At 34.8% G+C, this 21,334-nt stretch overlaps 1 protein-coding gene across 9 annotated transcripts in view; it reads left to right on the forward strand.

Annotated features, from left to right (window-relative positions):
* Positions 1–21,334, forward strand: part of scfd2 (sec1 family domain containing 2) — a 90,035-nt gene that overhangs the window by 34,343 nt on the left and 34,358 nt on the right. For all 9 annotated transcript variants that reach the window (XR_013326351.1, XR_013326348.1, XR_013326349.1 and 6 more), the window contains exon 6: positions 10,533–10,800. Coding sequence is in view for 3 of the 9 variants with exons in the window: in XM_077716808.1 (XP_077572934.1) it covers positions 10,533–10,800 (268 nt within the window). In the remaining 6 variants the exon portion in view is untranslated. The remainder of the gene's footprint in view (positions 1–10,532; positions 10,801–21,334) is intronic.

The raw sequence follows: 21,334 nt of genomic DNA on the forward strand, positions 1-21,334 counted from the left end.
AAGTTGAGTTATGGAAATAATAGTACCGTATTTTTACGACTATAAGGCGCATCACATTATAAGGCACACCCTCAATGAATGACATTTTTTTCCGTATATAAGGGGCACTGTATTATAAGGCGCACTGTCTATTTTGGAGAAAATGTAAGACTTAAGTGCGCCTTATAGTGGTGAAAATACGGTAATTGCTATTGACTTCCTGGTATGAAGCACTCACTCACTACACAGTCACCTCTAGAGACAGCCATTGTTGATGTTTTGGATTTTTTTGTATAAAATCTTGCAGTGGGGGAGGAGCTATATGATGGAAGATTTTGTAAACTAAGATGGCTGATCTGCATATTTAACAGTATTGTATCAGTTCAGGCATTTTTGTTTTTTTAATATCCGACGGTGGTGGTTTTTGGTTTTCTGTTTTTTCCATATATAAGGCACACTGGATTATAAGGCGCACTGTCTATTTTGGAGAAAATTTAAGACTTAAGTGCGCCTTATAGTCGTGAAAATACGGTAAATTGTCTTTTTATATTATCATTTTCATCATCTCTTTTTTGGGGGGTGGAAGCAGGTTAGGAAAAATAAGCCCGCTAGTGTTTATTATGTCTTCTCAAACTCATTAATGACTATATTTAATTGTGTGCGTGTATGAGGGTTTGCTTTTACTGGATTCATTCGAGCCCAGCGGCGGCCCGAGTCCCGTTTTGTTTTTCCTGGCTTAATGTTCTTGTTTATCTTCCGTCGTGGATGGCGTTGCTGAGATTTGGAGAGCGAGGACGGGATAGGAAGCTCACCAATGACTAACAATGGGGATAAAACATGGACAGATAGTGGCACTACTTTTGACCTAGATACCGACTGTCAGATTGATGTGAAAATGTGGCTGACCAATTCGACCATATCCGTTCTTTTGTGCTACCTTGGCAGTACTGCGGTGTGGGTTCAGCTGCTTCGCAGTTGGGAGGTCGGGGGTTTGAATCTTGGCTGATTTTTAGAAGTGGTTTACGTCTGTTTTTCCTAGTTATGTCCAATGTTTGAGTTAGAATGAGATTGATTTTCTTGACCAACGAAACCATATGTCAAAGTGGCGGCCCGGGGGCCAAATCTGGTCCGCTGCATCATTTTGTGCGGCCCGGGAAAGAAAATCAAAAGTGCCAACTTTCTATTTTATGATCAAATTAAAATAAAAAGTTTAGATGTATATAAAATTTCCAGATTTCCCCCCTTTTAAATCAATTATTGTAATTATTTAATCATTTTGTCTGTTTTTAGTTCAAAAAATCAAAAATCATTTTGTAAAATCTAAAAATATATTTTAAAAAAACTAAAATAAACATTGTTTTAGATATATTTAAAACTGAATATTCAGGACTTTAAATCCAGTTCTTTTAATCCATTTATATAAAAAAAAATGTAATTATTTAATCATTTTGTCTGTTTTTAGTTCAAAAAATCAAAAATCATTTTGTAAAATCTAAAAATATATTTAAAAAAAACTAAAATAAACATTGTTTTAGATATATTTAAAACTGAATATTCGGGACTTTAAATCCAGTTCTTTTAATCCATTTATATGCAAAAAAATCTAAATATTATATATAAAATACATGAAACCGAGTTGACGTTAATGTGACACCCCTGTCCTAAAACAACAAATTATTTTAAAGCATTAATGTTCCTTAAAAGACCAACTTTGGATACTTCTCTTCATAAAATCTAAAACAACTCTCCCACTTATGCCATGTGGAAACACATCCATATATTGTTGACACAAATACGTCACTTGTTAGGCCAGACTCAGACAGTAAATAATCTTAATTGATTGTAATTGACTTGTAATAGAACATCTTTGCATCACGGAAAACACACAACATCATTGATAACATCTTAATTCCTCTTCCCATCATTCCATACTTGATTACTTTCCTCCTCCATGTCCTCATTTGCTTTAGTTTTTTTTTTTTTTTTGGACATTCCTGTGGTTATTGGCACGGTTTTGCAAAATTCATTTTCCCCCAGGTGTTGTTCACTCATAGCCAGATTATTTTCTTCTATTGGATGCATTTGCACGCTTTTATAAATGTTTGGGGGAAACTCAGCTGTGTGTAGGCGACATGTTTGTCATCAGAGGTCGTGTTGATGATAAAGTTTGTACACATTGAATAACAGTTTTGTGGGGGGGGGGGGGGGGCGGGGGGGGGTCAAAGTGGTCTCTCCTCGTCATACGAGGTAAAAACGCACTGTGTATTCAGTATTTTAAGGCAGCAGTACAATAACAAAGAAATTACATTCATTAGGGGGGTGCTGGAACCCTGAATCAGTGGCTAGCCCACTGGTGTCAAAGAGGCGGCCCGGGGGCCAAATCTGGCCCGATGCATCATTTTGTGCGGCCCGGGAAAGTAAATTATGAGTACTGAATTTCTGTTTTAGGATTAAAATAAAATGAAAAGTATAGATGTATGTTAAATTTGCAGATTTACCCCCTTTTAAATCAATTATTGTCATTTTTTAAATCATTTTTCTGTTTTTGGTTCTAAAATCTTTCGTAAAGTCTAGAAATATATTTTAAAAAGAAGCTAAAATAAACATTGTTTTAGATCTATAAAAAACTGATTATTCAGGGCTTTTAATCCAGTTCTTTTAATGCATTTATAAAAAAATCTAAATATTATATCTTAAATTGTCCGCGAACTAAGAAAGTAGAGTGCAAGGAGACAAAGGACTTCCATTCCCAGAGTATTCGACGAGCTAGCTTAGCATGCATGTTTTCTGGATGTGGGAGGAAACCAGAGAACCCATAGAAAACCCACACAAGCCCAGGGTGCGCATGCAAACTCCACATACAAACCCGGGATTGAACCCTCGATCTGAGAACTTTGATAACAAAGTACCCTGACCAAGGCTCTGACACCCCTTTTTGATTTCAACCAGATGTGCGTTTTTTTTTCCTTCTCCATTTTGTTGCAATTGAAAATACGGTAAATGGTGACGAGTGCCCGCTTTCAAAAAATGCCTGCTGATCTCAGCTCTGCAGAATTCCTAACGACACAGCCGGGACGTGCCGAAGGTATAGCTAATGGGCCGAAACGCTCCAAAAAGTTGGTTTGTTTTGGAGGGAAAAAGCCACACTCCAAAATTGTGCGGGAGCCTCGTTGTACCTTGACATGGTGCAACACTGCCCCCTAACGTTTCAATGCAGTAGTTTATATAAATAAAAAACAGTATCAGGTCCCAATGGAAATGAAATCACTGATTTGCCTTCTCATTGTTTTCCTCCGTTTTTTTGACTCCGCCCTCTTTCTGCTGCTCTCAATGTGGAAGTCAAAAACAGATTCCTTTAAATCAAGGGTGTCAAACTCGGGTTTTTTTTTAAGGGCTGCAATAACATCAACTTGATTTCATGTGGGCCGGTCCATTTTAGATATAATATTTCGATTTTTTTTTTTAAATTGGATTATAAGAAGTGGATCAAAAGCCCTAAATATTCAGTTTTTTTATCGATATAAAACAACTTTTTTTTTCAACACATTTAATAACATTTTGTTTTTCATATCAAATGGAAACCATTTTTAAAGAATTGTATTCAATATTAAAGTGGAAAACTGAAAATATTTTTAGATATTTATTTTTACATTTCACAAAATGTTTTTTTGACCTAAAAAAAAACACCAAAAAAAATAGATCAAAAATTGCAATGATTGATTTAAAAACAGGAAAATCTTAAAATATAATATACATCCATAATCTTCATTTCAATTTGATCCTTAAACAGAAAGTTTCCATCACTTAACCGGACCGCCCAAAACTATGCGGCGGCCCAGATTTGGCCCGCGGGCCTTCACTTTGACACCAATGCTTTAAATGCTCCCAATGCGCAATTCTTAATGAAGAACTCCAATACTGAAATTTTATCGCTTAGTTCAAATGACATAATTCCGCAATAATCGTTCTCAAATGACAAAACAGAAATGTGTCATAGAATTGGCAATATGAAAAATATGAAAAATGCACGGAATCTAACGTGAATAGAAATCAAATATGTATCCCATTCCTGCCAGTACATTTTAAGATCTGCTAAGAAAACACATCCAAATACACGAGTGTGACGCTTAAAAACCACAACAAAAACATCACTCACTCCAAATATGCCACATTAATTGCTTCTGCCTTTCAATAAGCAAAAAAACGACCCATGCGGGACAATGACGTTAAAACTATGAGTACAATGTCCCTTATTCCCAAAACCACTTATCATAAGTGAGATTATGTAATAGGAAGGCAATAGGATATAGATTTATGGTTTTTTCCCCCTGGCACATGCTTAAAACACAATTTCATAACATAGTTTTGTAACATCTATAAAAGTTATCCTTCAATTATGAAGTATTTTTGTTTATGTAGGGCTATGTGACTCAATTTGATCTGATATGGTGGTATTAATTTACTATCAAGTACTGGAAAACTATAATATAGAATAATAGAATAATTAACGGGTAGTAAAAATAAAATGGGGAATATTTGAAAATGTATTTTTAATTTATTTATTTTTTGTGGGAGGGAGGGGTAAATAATTTATTTAAAAAACAGTTACACTGTTAAAAATGTGTCTTTATGAAAAAATAAAGACGAATTAAAGTGTGTTAGATCTTGAGCCCTCCCAGTCTAAAAGGGAAAATTCATATAAGTTAACACTTTGAACCCAAAATTGGTAAGTAAATAGTACTTCAACTGAAGTATTTCTTTTTACATAAAATGTTGAGTTCTTTGAACTCAACATTTGAAGTAATTTGGACTTAATTTGTACATGAATATGATCAAGCTTGTTATCTAAAATGCAGTTTTCTCACACTTTATCACTTGTCAATAGTTAGTCAAATGCACTATGTTAGCTTGATAAATGAGAATAATTAAAGATTGGTTTTGTCCACTTAAATCGTGAGTTAGCAGGGTAGGAAGCTTTATTTTTTCAAGGTGTAATGATTAATGGACATGTGTCAAAGTGGCGGCTCGGGGGCCAAATCTGGCCCGCTGCATCATTTTGTATGGCCCGGGAAAGTCAATCTTGACTTCCGACTTTCTGTTTTAGGATCAAATTAAAATGAATTGTATAGATGTATATTAAATTACCTTATTTTCCTCCTTTTAAATTAATAATTGTCATTTTTTTAATCATTTTTTTCTGTTTTTAGTGCAAAAATCATTTTGGAAAATCGAAAAATATATTTAAAAAAGCTCAAATAAACATTGTTTTAGATCTAAAAAAAAAAAGCTGAATATTCAGGACTTTTAATCCATTTATAAAAAAAAAAAAATCTTAATATTATATCTAAAATGGCGATAAAATGGAGTTGACATTAAAGCGGCCCGCGAACCAACCCGAGTCTGACACCCCTGTTTTAATGCAATAGTAAGATACACAATAACAAATCTCTAAATTCTGTTTATGTCCATCCTTTGCCTGTTTTTGTTTATCCTGTCTTGCGTCCAAAAGGGGTGCCGTAATGTGTTACAGTACTACGCGACCGAGATATAATAGGCTCATTAAGTACCACACTTCAAGTACTCTTGCGTCATAGCTTTCAAGTCACAAAAGAGATGCGGTTGGCGACCATGTGTTTTCCCACAATAGCTTTCCTTTATCAAAACTTCCAAAGGGTACCAACATAAGGTCACTTTTTTAGCGCTCTTGTTGTGGTTCTGGTGCTAAAAACGGTGTTTATTGCCTTAAATTCTAGCAAACTGACAATATATTTAAACACAAACTGTCCTAACATGTCCTACTTTTTTTGCTGCTAAACATGTTAGCATGCAGAAATAAAAACAGAGTTAGCATCCACTCTGTGTGGCAAGTCAGTCGTCCATTAAAGGAGATTTATGTCACGGACAGAGCCGTAACAAGAGGTCGCCTTACTTTTAAGTGCTTCTTGCAATTTCACGGTTTTTGTCCTTTTTTTTTTTTTTTTCAAGCATGAAAGTTAAGAAAACCTACCGCATCTGTACAGATGGAGGTTAGCATTTTCTGTATTTTCTCGCATATGCGCCAGATTTTTTCGCTCAAAAAATGATGACTGAGTAGAGGATGCGGCTTATATGCGCATAAATCAGACTTCACATGATCAAAAATTGCGTTAACGTCAACTCGATTTCATGTGGGCCGGACCATTTTAGATATAATATTTAGATTTTTTTATTTTTTATAAATGGATTAAAAGAACTGGATTAAAATCCCTGAATATTCAATTTTTTATCGATCTAAAACAATGTTTATTTTAGTTTTTTTTAAATATATTTTTAGATTTTACAAAATGATTTTTGAACTAAAAACAGACAAAATGATTAAATAATTACAATAATTGATTTATTTAGGTTTTCTATTATTTTATAGATCTAAAAAAATATTTATTTTAGGTTTTTTTTCTTATATACTTTTAGATTTTACAAAATGATTTTTCAACTAAAAATACAGAAAAAATGAGAAAAAAAATTACAATTGTTGATATAAAAGGGGGAAAATCAGGAAATATAATATACATCTATACACTTCGTTTTAATTTAATCCTAAAACAGAAAGTCGGCATTCATGATTTACTTTCCCGGACCACACAAAATAATGCGGCGGGCCAAATTTGGCCCCCGGGCCGCTACTTTAACACCTTTACGGTCATTTATTTCAAAATAGGTGAACAGATAAAAAGATAAAACATAAAACAATGTATCCTTGTTGATTTTTCTTAGGATTTTCCCTTTAAAGTAACACATTTGTACTCCCTATTAAAACCATGAATATGGAGGTAAAAATTGGAAATCAAGGGGCGGCCTATATGAGAAAAATTGTCAATTTCAACGATATTAAGGGTGCGGGTTATACTCTGATGCGGCTAATATGCGAGAAATTACGGTAAATAAGAATAGAAAATCAGGAAATGGTACAAACTCAAGGGGGTAAATTGGACTTTATTATTTTTCACCAACTGTTCTCACATTTGAATGTATGAATTGTTTGTATTGACATTATAAGAATGTTAACAGGTGTTTCATATCTGTTCATCTAATGTTGATAGTTGGAATTTGTGTCAGATTTATAACTTACGCTCTTTCTGTTTAAAATCACACGTTTCCGCAGTGAACTGCGCGGGGATGTTGTCCATCTCGTTCACACTGGATTTTCATAGGCGTAAAGTAAACGTTGCGTTTCCGTTCTCGCTCAACTTTCGGAAGAAAATTCTTTTTTTTTGTTAAACAGCAGCTTCCAAACTGTCGGATTTATCTTTCTTACAGTGGCACGTATTGAGTTGTTATGGTTATGAAGACCAATGCTGGGAATTAACGGTATATTTTCTTTAGGGATGTTTTTTTAAAGTACCTGTAGTACTTTAGGCTTTAAGTTGTTTGTTCTGATTTTGGTTGGTTCAGTGTATTTTCAGTGCGGAGAAAAATGGGACCTTTTTTGGGAGATTTTTATGGAGGAATTGAAACGGTTTGGACGTCTTTTGCCATTAACAAAAGTCATAACCTTCAACGTGTACGTTTTCCCCCCTATTTCATGTTTTTGATCATTTCAAATTGTGTACGCCTTATAACTAATTTTGTACAGGACTTTTTTTTAAGTACGTTTTATAAAAAAACAATCTCGTTTTAGCCATTTGAGCTCTAATCCGGTCTCGGTCACTGGTAACAGACGCAAAATGTCATAGTTAATTGCTAATATCGTCATGCTTTAAGCATAATATGTGCATATGCCTTTTCACTATATAAATATAGCCTGTCAGCAAGCAATGTGTCAAGCTGTCAGCTACAGAATCTTGAATATACTGCATGTCAACTCAACACAAGTGTTAAGACCTACTGTATGTATACATCTATATATGTATATATATGTTTATAAATAGGTATATATCACTTAAGTGGAATTGCTATCATTAATAATGGGAGCAATTGGTTGAGGTTGCCAGGTATGAGAAGTCAAGAGGTCACGTGTAGCAGTTTGAATCTATATTTGCAATTTTTTTTAAGTGATTCTCCCATCACGTGTCAGGGTGAGGATGCATCGAGCAAAACTGCAGCCGCACTGTCCACAATGGCGTCTGACACTGAGATTTACGACCTCCCTCCCGAGGTCTCATGTATGGCTTCCAGATTGGCCAATATGATTACATATCTGTGGATAAAGTGCTTTGCACTGCGCTCGTCAAAGAATGCAATTTAGCGTTTTGGCGTTGATGAGGCGAGCTAAAAACTGACCGACCCACCTTTTCGGAGAAGAAAACCCCTCCCCCCCAGCCCGCCGACGGCCCGCCATTGCCGCAAAAAGGTTCATTGTGAAAGTGGCAAGCGACAGCCTGCTTTTGGTTAGCGCTTCATGCGAAACGCGCTTACCTTCCTCCAGGGGTTGCATCTGGAGCTGGTTTCCTGTCTGGGGGAGCTTTTTTTTTTTTTTTTTTTAAACCGAGCTCTGTGATTGGGCCTTGGTGGAACCAGGGATGGCAAGAACAGTGATCGGTCAATCAACCCCGCGTAGATTTAAACCAGAACTTCAAGGAGAGTGGGAGTTGATTGGTGAGATTTTTGGTACATAAATTCTACCCGACCAACTATTTTTTTTGGCTGGACCATTTTAGATATAATATTTAGATTTATTTTAGATTTTTATGAATGAATTAAAAGAACTGGATTAAAAACCTGGAATATTCCGTTTCTATAGATCTAAAACAATATTTTTTTAGCTTTTTTATATATTTTTAGTTTTTACAAAATGATTTTTGAACTAAAAACAGAAAAAATAGATTAAAAATGACAATTATTGATTTAAAAGACGGAAAATCATGAAATCTAATATACATCTAAACTCTTCATTTTAATTTGATCCTAAAACAGAAAGTCAACACTCATGATTTACTTTCCCGGGCCACACAAAATGATGCGCCGGGCCACATTTGGCCCCCCGGGCCACCACTTTGACACCTGTTATCGGTAAAATCCCATTTTTCGCATGCATAAGGTTAAACTGTAAACTATGCATTGTCCTTTGTCTTGGTATTCACTAGCAAATATCCAAAAAATACACCATATTTTTCCTTCTACTGTCAGCTTATTAATTTCCATAAAACAGCTTTGGAACAAATGGACTGTCATTTCAACGTGATTCCAATCTTACATTTGTTTATTCACGATTGCAAGTAAGCTGTAACCTTTGTACAGCTTTGTCCTGCACAGCACATGTTGAATCCTCTTCAATTGGAACGCGGCAATGCGTCAAATATGGAGCGCATATTAAATATTTGGATATTCAGGAAGTAACACTTTGGAGGGAACTCAGCGTGACGGCTGATGAATGTTTCTTAGCTCCGATTCTTCTTTTTTTTTCTTTTTCACTTAGCCGTCGCCATCGTAAAACTTTATTCAGCCCGTGAAATGTTCCGTAACTTTGATTTTTCCATCGACCGTCTCGGTGGAAATTCTCCAACGTTGGCGTCCATCTTGGAGAGGTATGGGAGATTTCATTGGAAAGCGCTAGCTGGCTTGATCAACTCACAGTCGTGTAACATCTCTTCCTATTGGTCAGTCTCCTCTCTGACTCAATGCAGGTTTCTTCTGGGTCAGAAACTGTGTAACAACCCCCCCTCTCTCACCATAGGGGGAGCACCACTATACACAAACTCTCCCAACGCAGCTAGAAATGAAATATTGTACGTCTTTTCAAAACATGTATATTTATGTGTGTATGTGTATATATATATATATATATATATATATATATATATATATATATATATATATATATATATATATATATATATATATATATATATATATATATATATATATATATATGTGTGTATATATATGTATATATATGTGTATATATATGTGTATATATGTGTATATATATGTATATATATATGTATATATATATATATATATATATATATATATATATATATATATATATATATATATATATATATATATATATATATATATATATATATATATATATATATATATATATATATATATATATATATATATATATATATATATATATATATATATATATATATATATATATATATATATATATATGTATATATATATATATGTATATATATATATATATATATATATATATATATATATATATATATATGTATATATATATGTATATATGTGTATATATATATATATGTATATATATGTATATATGTGTATATATATATATATATGTATATATATGTATATATATATGTATATAAATATATGTATATCTCAGAAACACACTTATTTATTTTTTTTATTTATATGTATTTACAAATTTACATATTTATATATTATATATCTATTTGCTTATTTATTACCTGTATATTTATGTCTAAAATGTATTTTGCTGTGTCTGTATTCTCACCCTCTTGTTACTGTGGCAACAAAATTTCCCAAATACGGGATAAATAGAGTTATTTCATCTAATCTAATGATAGTGGAGCCTGGTGTTATATTTATATGATAATATCATCATATATATTTTTTCCGTGTTTTAGGCTTTGGGGGACACAGATTTCTCATTGGTGTTGAGTCAACTTCTGCCTTTGATGAAGCCCCGTGGAGACGGAGAGGCTTTTGCAGAGGACGAGTGTGGGATTGACGAATTGATCTTGCTCTTGGTCTACTTGTACTCGCTTGCGGACGAGGCCCAGCTTGGACAGCGAGAGGACAAATTGGAGAAGCTGGAGAGGGAGCTGATTGGAGCCCTCACGTTGGCCATCACCAAGGAAACCACACTCAGCTGCTTGATGCAGAAACTCACAGGTAAGGCCATATTTACCCTATTTCTCAAACTATTAAGCCGCACCAGACAAGCAATGCACAATAATGAGGAAAAACTATATATAAGTCGCACTGGTATTTAGTATAATTGCATTTTTTAAGAGGTTTTTTATTTATATATCAGAAACCAAGAACAAGCATATTTCAAACAAAGTAACAATAGTAGTAGACGTCGTACTTGAGTATAAGTCGCAGGCCCAGCCAAACGATGAAAATTAGTGCGACTTATAGTCCGTAATATACGGTATTAATTATAGATAGGTATTTGTTAACAACTTTGACTCACAAATAGAGTTAACTTTGACCATTTTCGTTTTTTTATTAATTTTCTGAGTCGCTTATCCTCACGAGGGGGTGCTGGAGCCTATCCCAGTCAAGAAAATGGCAGTATGCAGTATATATTCAATTATCTATCACTGTGTTGCCTTTTGTCCATTTTAACGACAATAATTAGTCAAATTATTATTGGAGAACAATATTTTTCCAGTCTAAATGTTGAATCTTACTTCTAATAAAATGACTGAATTATTATTTTCATTTTTAAAATATTATATTTTATCCTGAATAGTACTTTGATCATATTCCATGTTGAGGTATTATATTTTTGGATGAAAAAGTAGAAATAATCCTCCTAATTTTTTTACATTAGGAATTATTACAACAAGAAAGAATTATGATCACAAATAATACTTTCATGGTAACGCCATTTTTAACGTCGTTGACTACTTGTAATGTTATTTAAAACTTTTCAATGTACACCAGTTTCACAAAGTCACAATTCCATTTACAATTTTGTTTTTTAGTTTTAAAATAACTCTCACGGAAACATATTGTCGGTCAGCACTTCCACACACAAAAAAATCCCCTTTTTTAAGAGTCTGGTTCTATCTGGACTACATTAGGTCTTCAAACCCTCCCTTCTATTTTCACACTATGGCCACAAATCACAAAAACGTGGGTGTACCTCATCATACCTTTTAAACTCAATACCTCCATCGCCATAGTAATGAGTGTCGTACCTGTTGGCTCCATTTTCCAATGGCGTGTATATTTATCTTCCGCTAGTGTGTGGCGCTGCATATCAAGGCTAACCTTCCAGATGGATTATACCCATCCATATTGCAATAATACTGTCTTTAACCTTGAGCTTGAGCACCCCTACTCATAATTACTACTACATTTAGTGGTGGCCTGCCTATGCACCTTTACACACACCCTCAAATAACACACTTCTCATATTGCACATGTTGCAATAGTATAAAGGTTGTCAAAGTGGCGGCCCCGGGGCTAAATGTGGCCCAACGCATCATTTTGTGTGGCCCGGGGAAATCAATCATGAGTGCTGACTTTCTGTTTTAGGTTCAATTTCAATTTAAGAGTATAGACTAGGGGTGTCAGGAATTTTTATATAAATCTATACTCTTTTTAATTTGATCCTAAAACAGTCGGCACTCATGATTGACTTTCCCGGGCCACACAAAATGTTGCGGCGGGTCAGTTTTGGCCCCCGGGCCGCCACTTTGGCACATATGGTATATCATTATTTTATATTATAATGTGTATATTACATTTCCTGATTTTTTTTCCCCTTTTTAAATCAATAATTGTAATTTTTAAATCATTTTTTCTGTGTTTTTAGTTCAAAAAATCACTTTGTAAATCTAAAACTATATAAAAAACTACAATATACATTGTTTTAGATCTATAAAAAATAATAATCAGGGATTTTAATCTTTTAATCCATTTATATAAAAAAAATATATCTAAATATTATATCTAAAATGGTCCGGCCCACATGAAATCAAGCTGACGTTAAAACGGCCCGTGAACCAACCCGAGTCTGACACCCTTGCACTAGTTTATTAATGTTAAGTAGTTAAAAAAAGAGCTATGCTTCAGTTCCTGATTTTTTTTGTTTTTGTTCGTTTTTCATACTTATTCATGTTGTAGCGACTTCCTGCTTTCCACGAGGGTCGAAAGCCCGACTCGCCATTATAAACACTTCATTGCAAGTGACCCCGTTGTGTCGTGCCAGCTGTGTTTTAGCTAGCATGTTTAACGGTGTGTGTGTGTGTGTGTGTGTGTATGTGGACCTCCCTTTTTGAAGCGTGTACACGTTAAGGGAGTTTTTATGAAGTAACTTGAGGCGGGCGGCCGTCTCGCCGCGCTTTTGGAGAATAACATCGATCGTGACATCGCGTCCCTCCGCCCCACCACGTATGCTCCAATTAAAGTCCTCAAATGGGAAACAGACGTTGAAAACGACCTGGTCGCCGAGATTTAGAACTCGCCAAAATGGCCTCCATGTTATGAGATTTTTTGCTGTGGCCTGTTATGGTAGATATGTCCAAAACATGTCTTCCTATTAGGTCAAGCTGTTGTCAGGGGGGCTGTAATTAGGGGGTACTTATTGATTATTCACCTCAGAAATAGGCACATAACGATATTTTGATCCATATCAATACATTGTTGACGTCATGTTTTAGCGATGCTGTTTTCTTTAAAAAAAAAAAAGTAATAACTTTTCATTCTAAGGAAAGTTGTATTCATTTTCAAATAAATTAACCTGAATGTGTGGAAATCATGTTAAATTGATTGATTGCTAAAATATTAGCAAGCTTTTCTATATATGTAAACATTTTGCATTATTATCCAATGAAGGAATATTGTATTTTTATGAAAATTGCTGACCTTACTCTATTAATAAGGGTTTCCCCAAAGTTTACGAATAGAAAAGATCACTGAGAGTAAATTAATATGAATAAAAATTTCAAGTTGACAGGAATATTTAAATGGACATCGTTATGGGTAACAACAAACCAATAAAGTTATTTTTACGCAGTAATAGTTACACTCTTAAAACTTAGTGTTTCATTTTCCCACAAAAAAAACTAATTTGCCCACAATCTTGCAGTATTTACTATCAAACCACGAATAGTCTTAAAAAGGGTTTGGCAAACCCGGTTTCCCATCAAATCAGTAAAAATAATTAACATACACGACCATACACCCACACAACCCGATTGCGGTTTGCCCGCCAAAGTCCCCCAAAACCTGCGGATGTGTTTCCTGTCAGCTGCACTGGCATTTCTGTCGTCTTTGGTGCGTACTCAAACATCCTCTTTTTAAATATTCTTTTCTCGGCAAGAGAGAAGGCAAGCCAGCCAAGACTAACGTTCCTAATTCCACACCCCGAGACATTGGCTCAGTGGGATGAAGCTGTGCTCCGTCTGCCGGGGGGTTTGGAAACAATGCCTGCTCCCCTACTTAGATGGGAACGGCAAAAAAAAATATATACCGTATTTTCACGACTATACGGCGCATGGTATTTTTAGCCGCAGTGTCAGTAACGAGTGCTATTTCTGTATTTTACATACACTAAGGACACAATGTTTTTATAGACACAGCCAGGCATGGCAATACAAAACATAAACGCTACACTCACACGCTAAAAACACGATTTTAAAAAGGCTACGGAACCAAAACTGAGTTCGGTTGAACTTTATTTAGCCATTTTACAATGTAGTCACGTCATCAACACCCACAAATCCATCAAAGTTCTCATTTTCTGTGTCCGAATTGAACAATTAGTCATCAAAAACGCTGAGTTTTATACGTTCATCCAGGCGGCCACAATCCATTCGCAAATAGCAGCTAGCTAGTAGCTAGCGTAACTATTCCAACGCTTCCTTCCATGTTTCGTAAAGCTGTGTCGATGTTGATGTCCAGGCCACAATCCATTGGGTGTATTGACAAAAGAACTATATGTCACTTGGCAGTACTTTTTCTACGGGAAAATATGGCGTCTGTGTACCCTATCGACTGATTTATTTGATTTTATCATGATAAGTATTGGTCCATATATAAGGCGCACTGGATTATAAGTCGCTCTGTCTATTTTGGAGAAAATTTCAGACTTTTAAGTGCGCCTTATAGTCGTGGAAATACGGTCTATATACTGTACTTGCATAAAGTACCACATAGTGATGCAGTTTTTGCTGATTCGACACTAAAGGTTTGTTATTCATCCTGTCCCGTGTGTGCGTTGTTAGGAAAACTGTGGGGGGTGAAGACGAGGTGGTACAGGCAGGAGGCGGGGTGTCTCAGTTAGAGCCCCGCCCCCTTTTCAAGGCCAATGTTTGCCTTGGCGTAGACGGACAAAGTGAGGGACATGAAAGGAGTCACATTGAACTCTGTTTTATTTTGCCTCTGTCTCCAACTTTTCTTTATTTTTCTTCTACGTTTCCTTTTCCAAGTCTGCGTACATGCCTTTCTCCGGCACCCTCCCCCCCCCAGATCTTCATCCCGAAAGGGTCGCTTAGAGGAAGTCGGTCCGATCGCGCCTGATTAAATATATGGTACCGTGTTGATGAAATTAGTCCCAATTATTTTTAATTGGTCTTCATTCTTCACTTCTTTCGCAAACAATGTGGAAATGCGGACATTCGTTAGCAAAGCAGCCGTTAGCAATGTTACCGCTCGTTGACTTGATCAGATAAGAGGGTGACATGGAACACGGGTTGTAATTAAAAAAAAAAAGGAGGGCCATTAGGGATAGTGGAGTTCTTCAGAGTCTGACCACACAGAGTGTTGTGGTCTGAGATCCCCAATTCATAACAATTTTGTGGTCACAGTCATTGTCTTTTTTTGACCTAGTCTGTTTTCCCATAGGACTAGTTTGAATGTGTGGTGAAGCTAAAACTGGTGGTGTTTAGTTGAGGCATTGTTTTCATAATTTACAACAAGGGTGTCAGAATCGGGTTGATTCGCGGATCGCTTTAACGTCAACTTGATTTCATGTGGGCCATTTTAGATATAATATTTAGAATTTTTTTTATAAATGGAATAAAAGCCTTGAATATTCTGTTTTTTATAGATCTAAAACGTTTATTTTAGCTTTTTTCTTTGTAAGGGAAAATATCTTTTAATCATTATGTTCCATATTAAAGTGGAAAACAGAAAATGTTTTGATATATTTTTTAGATTTTACCAAATGATTTTTTTAATTAAAATCACAGAAAAAAATGGATTAAAAAGTTAAATTATTGATTTAAAAGGGGGAAATCAATAAATATAGTATGCATCTATACTCTTCATTTTAATTTGATCCTAAAACAAAGTTTGACTTTCCCGGGCCACACAAAATGATCCGCCGGGCCAGATTTGGCCCCCGGGCCACCACTTTGACACCTTTGATTTACAACATCTAATCCAAGGGTGTCAAACGCGGGCCTTATTGACGTCATCTCCATTTGATGTGATTGGATATAACATTTAGATATTTTTTTATAAAGGGATTAAAAGAACTGGATTCAAGGCTCTGTATATTCCGTTTTTTATAGATCTAAAAAAATATTTGAGCCTTTTTTCTAAGTAAGGAAAAATCTAGCTCTAAAAATTTAGTGTCCAATCAGCCTACCATGCATATCTTTGGAATGTGGGATCAAACCGGGATACCCGTAGAAAACCCACACATGCCCGAGGAGGAGAACATCTGCAACTCACAATTCAGATCACTCTACATTCAAACTACAAAAAAACAATCTAAAATAAGGATAATAAATCAAACAATTCGCTTTTCTATAAAAAAAAAAAATAAATAAAACATTTCTCAACTGGACCAACATGCTAATCTGGAATAGCAACAAAAGCATGGACTCATAGTGGAGATCTTATTCCAGTCCAGGTTCTCCCTAAGAGTGGATAAATTCTTCCATGGCACCAGATGGAAGCTCTCCTGGCGCTTTAAGGCGGTCCCGGTCATTTCCTGTCGGGAAGCCTGGTGTTAATCAAGACCCGAACCAAAAAGAACACCACCCCATTGCCCCCCTCCCCGCTCCTCCTCCTCCTCAATCCCCTTCAAGCTCTCATCTATCAGCTAACAAATACACTATTACACCCCCTTTTTTTCCACATTGGGGTTTTTCAATGGTTGTAAATCAACCCTTTTGTAATTTTGTTTCTTATCAAATAGTCCCCGTTAAAGGAATGCAGGTTGAGCATAAAAGATAGAGATAGCGAGGACGAAGAGTCCCAAAAGAGTACAGCAAAAACTAAACTCCGCCCCCCCTTTTTTTTATAGTACTATCATACTCATCTTGGAATACGGCGCCAAATGTTTGTACTTAGTCGATTGTTCTTTTTGTGGTTTTTGTACTTGGATTGGTTTACAAGTAGGGGAGGGGGGGGAGGGGACACCATTTTTAAAGTTTCTCACGGGCGTCTTTTACACACAAAAAATGGCGGTGTTGATAAAATTTGATAAAATTTTAACGTTAAATATAACGACTGTGACAAAAAATTTGGAAAAAGTCCTTGAATACTTTGATTTTTGTTTTTTTTTAGCTTTAAATATTTGAAGACAATTGGATTTAGAAATAATAAATTAAGGTTAATATCCCAATAAAAACTGCCCTGACAAACATTTGGAAAAAGTCAGTGAATAAGCCTGTTATTGTTTTTTTTCAGCTTTGAATTATTGAAGACAATTGGAATTAGAAACAATAAATTCATGGTAATATCCTAATAAAAACTGCAATGTGAATCAGGATTTATTCGTTATTCATTTTAATTACTTTAGGGTTACTTCAAAAATATTAAAGTGAGGGTAATTGGTCCAGAAATATTTTGGTGTCCTTCATTTGATGACTTAGTTTTGAAACATTTCAGTTTGAAGTTTTTGTGAAATTTTACAAAATGATTTTAGAACTAAAAACAGAAAAAAATGGATTAAAAATGTACATTTATGGATTAAAAGAACTGGATTAAATGCCCTGAATATTCAGATTCTTATATTTCTAAAACAATGTTTATTTTAACTATTTTTAAAATATATTTTTAGCTTTTACAAAATGATTTTTGAACTAAAAACAGAAAAAAAATGGATTAAAAATTTGCAATTATTAATTTAAAGGGGGGGAAATCAGGAAATATAATATACATCTATATCTATCATTTTAATTTGATCCTAAAACAGAAAGCCAGCACTCATGATTGACTTTCTCGGGCCGCATAAAATGATGTGGCGGGCCAGAATTGGCCCGCGGGCCGCCACTTTGACACCTTATGCTAAACCTTAAAAAGGCAAGTCCTAACATATATATTTTTACTTTAAAAATTGATAAGTTAATACATTTATCCCCAAATCAATACTAATGGTCTCCAGGAATATTTGAATGTAAACAAAAATATATATTCAGACGCCAGTGACATTTACCATTAATTATTTTTTATTACATACATTAGGTAATGTCTCCTCATTACGTCATACATACCCATTTTTCATCCCTTTTACAGATATTTATCTCTGTACACACGATAACGAGCCGCATTTATTTCTTTGAGAGGCGACCAATCGGAGTCCGACCAGACGCCGCGTGCCGAGATGAAGGCATGAATGAATGAAGCACTGTTTCACCCCCCGATGGGAAACGCTTTGCTTCAAGACAGTCATGGCGAGTGCTATCGTGTGGGCGTACACAAATACCAGTCCACGATAATGGCCGTCTGCGGCCACACAAAATAAACAAATCGCAACTCCTGCCAAATAAATGTTCTTGTTTGACCGCCATTGACGCCCGGGGATCGTTGCGTCGGCCTCTCCCGGAGAAAAACCATATAACTGGGTGAACTCGGTCAGCCTGCGTTGGGTCGTGTGTGGGAAAAGTTGCGTAAGGTTTGCGTGTTTCAGACAAGCCACGTGTGTTATTTGTGTCTTGCTAAGTGTTAGGTCACATGTGTCAAAGTGGCGGTCCGGGGGCCAATTCTGGGCCGCCGCATCATTTTGTGTGGCCCGGGAAAGTAAATGATGAGTGCCGACTTTCTGTTTTAAATGAAAAGTATAGATGTAAAATACATTTCCTGATTTTCCCCCATTTAAAACAAACAATTGTAATTTTTTAATGAATATTTCTGTGTTTTTAGTTCCAAAATCCTTTTGTCAAATATCAAAATATATTTAAATAAACCTAAAATAAACATTGTTTTAGATCTATAAAAAAAAATATTTTATTTATTTATTTAAAAAAATCTAAAGTTCTAATTTTCCCCCTTTTAAATCAATAATTTTTTTAATCCATTTTTTCTGTTTTTAGTTAAAAAATCATTTTGTAAAATCTAAAAATATATTTTAAAAAATCTAAAATAAACATTGTTTTAGATCTATAAAAAACAAAATATTCATGGCTTTTAATCCATTTATTAAAAATAAAAAATCGAAATATTATATCTAAAATGAAGAATATAGATGTATATATTAAATTTCCTGCTTTTCCCACTTTTAAATCAATAATTTAATTTTTTAATCAATTTTTTGTGTGTTTTTAGTTCAAAAACAATTTTATAAAAACTAAAAAAAATATATATAAAAAAGCTAAAATAAACATTGTTTTAGATCTATAAAAAATGGAATTTTCCGGTCTTTTAATCCAGTTCTTTTAATCCATTTATAAAAAAAATAAAAAAATCTAAATATATCTAAAATGGTCTTGCCCACATGAAACCGAGTTGACGTTAATGCGTCCCTCAAACCAACCCGAGTCTGACACCCTTGTGTTAGTATCTCATCATCAGAGGTTATTTAAGCTTCTGGTCTGGACCTGGATCACCCCTTCAGACCTCGAACATGACACACTCGTTCTCGCTAATTAAAGGCTGGATGGAAAGTATTCAATTATAGTTTTGTCCAGACAGTTTTTAGCTGGTTTTATTTTCACAATACTGACGGCCATGTGCCCTGTAATCCACTTTCACTTGTGTCCATCATGGAGGCTTGTTTGGATGGGACGCTTGCCTTGCGTGGTTGCCTTAGTCGAGAGATGATGAGGCTCCGGGACCCCAAACGGGAAACGGAGATGCGATTAGAATGATCGGACTTCCTGTGATAGGACGCTTCCTCCCGAGATGAAGAAGACGCCAAAGTGTCTCATCCATTTCAATGAAATGTAGAATTTGAACCCGGCTTTTGTGCCGATTCTCTGAATACTTCTAATTTTTTGTCTGTTTATATTGGTAAATACCGTATTTTCTCGCATATAGGCCGTATTTGTCGCTGATGAGTGCTGACTTTTTGTTTTGGGATTAAATTCAAGTGAAGAGTATTAATATATATTAAATTTCCTGATTTTCCCCCTTTTTAATTCAATAATTGTCGTTTTTTAATCCATTTTTTCGTTTTTAGTTCAAAAATCATTTTGTAAAATCTAAAAATAGATTTAAAAAAAGATAAAATAAACACTAATAGATCTATAAGTAACTGAATATTCAAGGATTTTAATCCATTTCTTTTAATCAATTTATTAAAGAGATTTCCGGATTTTCCTCCTGATAAATCAATATTTGTCATTTTTCTTAATCATTTTTTCTGTGTTTTTAGTTCAAAAATCATTTCGTAAAATCTAAAAACATATTTAAAAAAAGCTAAAATAAACACTGTAATAGATCTATAAATTACTGAATATTCAAGGATTTTAATCCATTTCTTTTAATCAATTTATTCAAGAGAATGCTGTATATTAAATTTCCTGATTTTCCTCCTCATAAATCAATATTTGTCATTTTTTTAATCTTTTTTTTCTGTGTTTTTAGTTCAAAAATCATTTTGTAAAATATAAAAAGATATAAAAAAGCTAAAATAAACATTTCTTTAGATCTACAAAAAAATGAATATTCAGGGCTTTTAATCTAGTTTTTTTAATCCATTTATAAAAAAATAAAAAAATCTAAATATTATATCTAAAATGGTCCGGCCCACATGAAATCAAGTTGACGTTAAAACGGCCCGCGAAACAACCCGAGTCTGACACCCCTGAGATAAACCATTCATTGGATCTTCGCCTTATAGCACAGAAAATACGGTACTCATATGAAGGCAGTACACTAAAAAACACTTTTTCTTAATGAATAACTGACTTTAAATCAAATGACCAATAACAAAAATCTGACATTTTTCCGTGACCCCACAATCACCTCTTTCTCTTTCTCATAAACACAAAACTAGTATGAACATTATCTGCGTATGTTGTGTTTGTCTCATGGGAGCGGCAGAGCACATAGCACACTTATCTACACCAGAACACTAAAGTGAGTGAGGATCAAAGGTTAATCATGTCTTTTCATCAGCACTTCCATCTGTCCTCCTCCTGTCTAACACGGCCTTGCGCATTTTTTCTGGCCTCCATTGTTTTTCCCCGTCTTCACGTGACCTCTTCTTTCTCGCCGTTTGTCGTTTGAAACGCCACAAACGCCATTCCATACCTGGCAACCTCGGCCAATTGCTCCCCTTATTAATACTTGTAATTCCCCTTTATTAAGTGATTAAAAAAGCGTACAAATTCAATGTGGGATCTATTTACTCACATAGGGCGCACTTAAATGTCTAAAATTTTCTCCAAATTAGACGGGTATGCACTAAATTCAAGATTATGTAGATCACAGGTGTCAAAGTGGCGGCCCGGGGGCCAAATCTGGCCCGCCGGATCATTTTGTGTGGCCCGGGAAAGTCATTCATGAGTAACTT

Source organism: Stigmatopora nigra, chromosome 5, assembly GCF_051989575.1.
Source record: "Stigmatopora nigra isolate UIUO_SnigA chromosome 5, RoL_Snig_1.1, whole genome shotgun sequence".
In the NCBI taxonomy this organism is placed as follows: Eukaryota; Metazoa; Chordata; class Actinopteri; order Syngnathiformes; family Syngnathidae; genus Stigmatopora; species Stigmatopora nigra.